Source organism: Lygodium microphyllum, chromosome 3, assembly GCF_053477565.2.
Source record: "Lygodium microphyllum isolate KBCC chromosome 3, Lygodium_microphyllum_v1.1.10, whole genome shotgun sequence".
NCBI lineage: Eukaryota > Viridiplantae > Streptophyta > Polypodiopsida > Schizaeales > Lygodiaceae > Lygodium > Lygodium microphyllum.
Window position 1 is genome coordinate 97,343,231 of NC_141137.1, and position 6,240 is coordinate 97,349,470.

The 6,240-nt window shown below is 40.9% G+C and overlaps 1 protein-coding gene across 1 annotated transcript; it reads right to left on the reverse strand.

Annotated features, from left to right (window-relative positions):
• Positions 1 to 4,643: 4,643 nt before the first annotated feature.
• LOC148038644 (ubiquitin-ribosomal protein eS31 fusion protein) lies at positions 4,644 to 5,734 on the reverse strand. The gene is made up of 2 exons (XM_087673993.1): positions 5,575 to 5,734; positions 4,644 to 5,189 (listed from the first exon to the last, which is right to left on the reverse strand). Exons 1-2 carry the CDS (start codon positions 5,594 to 5,596, stop codon positions 4,750 to 4,752), a joined length of 462 nt encoding a protein of 153 aa, XP_087530119.1. The 5' UTR covers positions 5,597 to 5,734; the 3' UTR covers positions 4,644 to 4,749.
• Between the last annotated feature and the right edge of the window lie 506 nt (positions 5,735 to 6,240).

Below are 6,240 nucleotides of genomic sequence, written 5' to 3' on the forward strand. Positions count from 1 at the left end.
GGAACAGTGTTTGTTAAACAATTTAATAGCTCACCATTAACCTAGCTTCTCTATCAAATAGCTCTTAGTGGATCTAGCTATCAGTCCCACCTCCGACATTTCAAAATGCTGGATGCATGAAAAAAAAACCCTATATCCTGTGCACATACATAAGCGCGTAGATGAGATCTAACCATCCTCCTACAATGCCTCTACTAGCATTGGAGAGTTGGGAGGGACGGCCTACACCCACATAAGCAAGTTGGAATGGACACCCCTACAACAATTGTTGAGAATCAGCAATCACACTCACTAAACAGCCTCTTTATATGGAGCCTCAGGGCCAAGGACATGCAGGCTTACCTATCCCATATGCACAGTGGTGCCTACTGCAGTTTCCTACTTTCCTATAAAGCATTGTACTTGCTTCCTTTCTTAATGAAATGATAGTACTCTTTTCTTTTCAGTGAAGTGTCAATGTCATTGTCCACATACACAAGATTGTGTTTATGAGTCCAAGTCTCAATCTTGGAACCTAATTCACTTGTGTAACAAACAGTGTCTTTGTCTTCTCCATCATGAGTCCACACTTCTCATTGCATCCTCCATAGCTTCCGGTTTTGCCATGCTCTAGATCCCACATTTTTCACATGGTATCAGAGCCCAGTTGGGCATAGCATTTCTTCTCTAGTCTCTCTTGATTCCTCTCAACCTCAATCTAGCTCAATGTCAGCTCATGACTTCATCTCCCAACTGTACTCTCACTGAAGCTTCCATGGCCGCCATAGCCAACAGCACCCTGTCAGATTGAGCTGCTTATATCTCACTCCATAGGTCAAATCTCTTGGAGCTTCCTTCTGGAAAATATTCCCCAACTCACAAAGCTTCCCTGTATCACATCAATCCAAGACACTGGACCATCTGGAGCTCAGCATTGTAAAAATCCTCAATCTCTGCTCTATGTCTGCCATAGCCAGACAAGACCTACCTTACTTGGAGCTTTAATAACTCCTCAACCAGGCCATTTCAGCCCATGATTTCTTCTAGGGAGTTGTTCCTCTGCTCAAGGCGCTTCATCCTGACACGAGAATTGACGACATTACTGCGCCCTGACTCCAGCATTGCGAAAATCGCAGAAATCCGTCAGAATTGCGCCTACTTACGTTCGAGCTGCTTCCGCCATCGCTACAGGTCGCAATGTTGACGACCATGATAGGGCATTGATAGCCCATCACTCAAGCTTCATTTTGATTAAAAAAGTTTTGAAAATGATCCACTGTAGCTCCTACAATCAGCAAAAAACCAGGCTGCCCCCAAAAACCCTAATGCAGAAGCCATAGCCAAAGCTTCAAAATTCTGACATTTTTCACTGTTTCTCTCACTGAAGTTATCAACAGTGATTTTAATCACTGAGCAATACTCTCTGAAGTTCATTAAAGTACTGTCACTCAAATTTGAAGGTATCAGCATCAAATCAAGAAGGTGAAGATTATACTTGGATTTAAAAAGAGTAAAGGACTTTGCAGATTTGATATTCATTGACACTCAGATAGTGTTTTTTAGCACTTGTCTCTCAACCAACTCTTCTGCTGCTCAAATCTAATAAGTCTGAAGTTGATTTGCTACTGTTCTCGTAAGTCTAACATGGGCAAAGACTCTCCAAATGCTCGATTCAAAGGAGTCGGGTTCCACACCTGGCAAACCCGCATCAAGCTCATCTTGATGAAAAAGGATCTCTGGGCCATCACAAATGGCAAAGAGAAGAAACCTCGAGACGCGGACCTTGCAACTACTTGGCAAAAGAATGATGACAAAGCCCAAGCCATTATCAAACTGGAGCTAGACGACAGTTATATCCACCATGTGGATAACTGTGAGACCTCACAGGATACATGGAAAAGACTTGACACCCTGTTCGGTGCACAATCTAAATCATCAAAGTATGGTCTCCTGATTGAGTTCTTCAGACTTGAAATGAAGTCCAGTACATCACTTGCCACACATCTCAATTACATGGAATGACTCCTAACCCAACTTGCAGGAATCAACATTAAAATGGATGAAGATGTTTGCATCAATGTTCTACTTAAGAGCTTGCCTCCTGAATATAATAATGTATCAACAATTTTAATCAACATGCCAAATCCTAAACTTGTTGATATCCGAGCATCATTGTTAGAAGAGAAAAAGAAGCTAAAAACTAAGAAAGAACCAAGTACCTCTAGAGATGAGCATGCATTACATGTTGGCAACAAGTACAAAGGTAAGAAGGATCAACTCTTCTGTGACTTTTGCAAAAGGACCAAACACACCGAGAAGTTTTGCCACGCAAGAAAGAGATCCCAAAAGGCCTATCTAGTCGCAATCAAAGAAGAAAAAAAAAATAGAGCAAAGGAAGAAGAAGATGAAGATGAAGACCACCAAGATCGGAAGGACAAGACTCATCAGTCCTTGTACTCTCATAATTCTAATAGACTGTTTTAAAAGCCTTGTGCTTCCTTACCGTAATGCTTCCTGCCATAAGCTTTGTAAACTCCTTATGTAACTTGGCATTACAGTCCCTGTACACTTTGTGAGGCCCCTGTTACAACCTCTGGATATCCACCATGTTTATGATACCCACACTTGGCCTTTTCTGCAACAGCCTCTGGTGTTTTGCCATGTCTGTGGTATACCCACACTTTGCTTATGGTTCTCATTACAGCCTCTACACAGTTTGTGCCTTTTCTAGTTGTGATTGAGAAGGGGTGTTGAGAATCAGCAATCACTCACTAAACAACCTCTTTGTATGGAGCCTCAAGGCCAAGGACATGCAGGCTTACCTATCCCATATGCACAGTGGTGCCTACTACAATTTCCTACTTTCCTATAAAGCATTGTACTTGCTTCCTTTCTTAATGAAATGATTGTACTCTTTTCTTTTCAATGAAGTATCAATGTCATTGTCCACATGCACAAGATTGCGTTTATAAGTCCAAGTCTCAATCTTGAAACCTAATTCACTTGTGTAACAAACAATGTCTCTGTCTTCTCCATCATGAGTCCACACTTCTCATTTCATCCTCCATAGCTTCCGATTTTGCCATGCTCTAGATCCCACATTTATCACAACAATCACCAAAGCCACATGGCTAGGGCCTAAAACTAGATGGCCTACACCCACATTAGCAAGTTGGAATGGACACCCCTATAACAATCACCAAAGCCACATGGCTAAGGCCTTAAACTAGAACTATCGGAGACTCTTCAATAGTCATCACCCTCCATCATTTGCTCCTCTTAAATGTTGCTAATCTTCTACAATCCCCTTCAATAGATATCCCTTCTTGCCACAATAATAGCATTCCTCTTCTTTCATAAATCACATCCCTTAAAAACTCAAACAAGTAGAGAACTTAAAAAGTAATTGTCATTAAAACTTAGATCCGAACAATTTAAGCCTTCAAAGCATTTATTATATAGATGAGAATCATCATATCATTGTCAAAATGCCACGAGATGGATGCAAGGCACAAAAGTTGAGACAAGGAATCTTGAGAAATTGATATGTGCCAAGAAAACAAACTGACAAGAGTTTCAAGAATTCCAAGCAATAAAGAAAGCACATAGGAAAGAATCAATAGTAACCAAAGGTTAAGGTCAATTAGTAGAATAACCAAATACAAGAAAGGGATCAAAACAATAGAAAGTAAGAGAAAAAGACCTAAAAACAAAGTCACTAGCTTACACAATAGATGGAGCAACAAGGCATAAATCATTAAAATCCACTATTTAGGCATTCAATGCAAACATATTACAAAAAATAGATCTCGTCTATCACTCAAATTTATTACCTAATGACCAAACTTTCCAGATTTTTGAAAATCACTTATTATGCTTCAAAGTTTGTAAAACCTGGCAACAATGGTGATTCTTAAAGCTTGAGTTTATGGTCTACAAGCACATTCCTACAAAATTGGCATTCACACTCAACTTTTTTTCAAAATTGCTTGATATCATTACTTGTAAGCCTACAAACATTGTATACCTCTAAGACTCCACTAATTACACTTGAAAGATATCCTTAGTTATATGTCCACAAACATAGTTCCCCTATAAAATTTCACTAATTACACACTTCAGGGCGCTTGATATCATTACTTGTAAGCCCACAAACATTGTATACCTTTAAGACTCCACTAATTACACTTGAAAGATATCCTTAGTTATATGTCCACAAACATAGTTCCCCTATAAAATTTCACTAATTACACACTTCAAGGCCCACAATGATTTACAAACCTTTAAGAATCCCACACCTCTCATAATCAAAGCATAGCTATGCTCTTGACTACCTCAAAATATCAGAGTGCAAGAATTTTCAAAGAACCCTGGACTGATAGGAAAAATATTGCCCACTGTTCCACTCAGATTACGTGAACAAAAGACAACCAGCTGAAGAAACTAGAGCCAGCCAAGTGGTCCAATGTTAAATAACTGTTTGCATAATCCAGCATTGTTCATTCTGTCTACTTGCCACAAACAAGAATGTGAAATCACACACAACCCGAACAACAGTATTACACAGAACGAGTATCTTGGTCACAACTTTTTTCAAAGCCATCAACACATAATTAATTCGCAACACAATGCACTTCATCACATCATAAACTCACAGCCTAACATTTTCCAAATAGGCCTCAATTGTTACTTGACCAAAAATAGACAAGAGTTAAACCAAAGTCCTGCATGCAGGCCAAAATAAACACCTGCTACAACCCTAACAAGCTCCTATGCTTTCTGATAAACATAGGTCAAACCGCACTTGCCACAGTAATGTCGGTCATGATGGTTTGCCATGAAAGTTCCTGCCCCACACTCTGCATTGGGGCACTCCTTTCGAAGGCGTTGCACCTTCCCAGAATCATCCACCTTGTAAAACTGCAAGACCGCGAGTTTAACCTTCTTCTTCTTGTGCTTGATCTTCTTTGGCTTGGTGTATGTCTTCTTTTTCCTCTTCTTGGCACCACCCCTAAGCCGAAGCACCAAGTGCAGGGTAGACTCCTTCTGGATGTTGTAATCAGCAAGGGTTCGGCCATCCTCAAGCTGCTTTCCGGCAAAGATAAGGCGCTGCTGGTCAGGAGGAATCCCTTCCTTATCCTGAATCTTGGCCTTCACATTGTCGATAGTGTCAGAGGACTCAACCTCTAACGTGATGGTCTTACCGGTCACTGACAGACAAAGACGAAAAACGTTGCTGTTTTGAGCACAGATCGAAGAAAAATGAGAGAACAAACGCACGAAAAGAAGACCTCATGAAAGGACGTCTCAAACTATGGTACTTATCCCAGCTAACGCAATAATGAGAGTTACAGAATCAAGCATGCGCGACTAAATGCTCAAACAGAGCAAATGCTGTTGTGGGCAAAGATATGAAGACGGATGACAGCACAGACGCAAGAAAAACCGTCCTCATGGAAGGATAGTTCAGACGATTCTGCTAATCCTTACGAATGCACAGATAAGAGTTGCGTAATCAGGCAGACGGGACTAAAGACTCGGACAGACAAGCAGACACTCAGAAAAAAGGGAAGGGGGGGTCGGGGATCCACTCACAGGTTTTCACAAAGATCTGCATCTTGACGACCGCAGGAGAGACCCGAGCTCCAGACGCGTTCCTTCGTCGCTCTCCGTCCCTTCTCCTTCTTCAAGCGGAGAAAAATGGGTTTGAGTCGCTTGTATAAGTAGTTAGGGTTTTCCCATGTCCGACGCCTGGATCTTATTTTTGGGCGTCGCCATACTTCTTTTTTTTTTTCCCTTCGGAAGAAAGGCTGTAAAATGTAACCACCCACAACGAGCCTTTTAAAAATAGCCAGCAAGTGAAGTTCCAACCTGGGAGAGAACCAGTATGGTAAAACGGCCCAGTGTCACCCTACTTCTCTTGTCACTTTGTTGTTCTTGTTTATTTCACTAAAACTATTAAAATCGTCCTAGACCTTGATGCTTTGCACCAATGTTACTAGAAGCTATAATGTTTCACATCCCAATACACAATTCATGCGTCAACCCATAGAGCATTGTCTTTAACCTACACACATATATGAGATGCTCTATACCTACTACTAGATGCTCCATATACACTTCATGCAGCAAGAGAGTCTGCCTTTCATTGCACTTTGGAGATACTGTCAATTGAAGCACTCTTTTCGATTTTATGGCTTGCACACTAAATCACGCTACATGCCCTCCTTTGTCATAAACTTTTCAATAATGCTTTGCCAA

Excerpts from the sequence above, each read along its gene's own strand:
- LOC148038644 (XM_087673993.1), bottom strand. The coding sequence starts at position 5,596 with ATGCAGATCTTTGTGAAAACCT. Across the intron at positions 5,190-5,574 it reads GCAGATCTTTGTGAAAACCT|TGACCGGTAAGACCATCACG; the intron begins GTGAGTGGATCC and ends TTTGTCTGTCAG.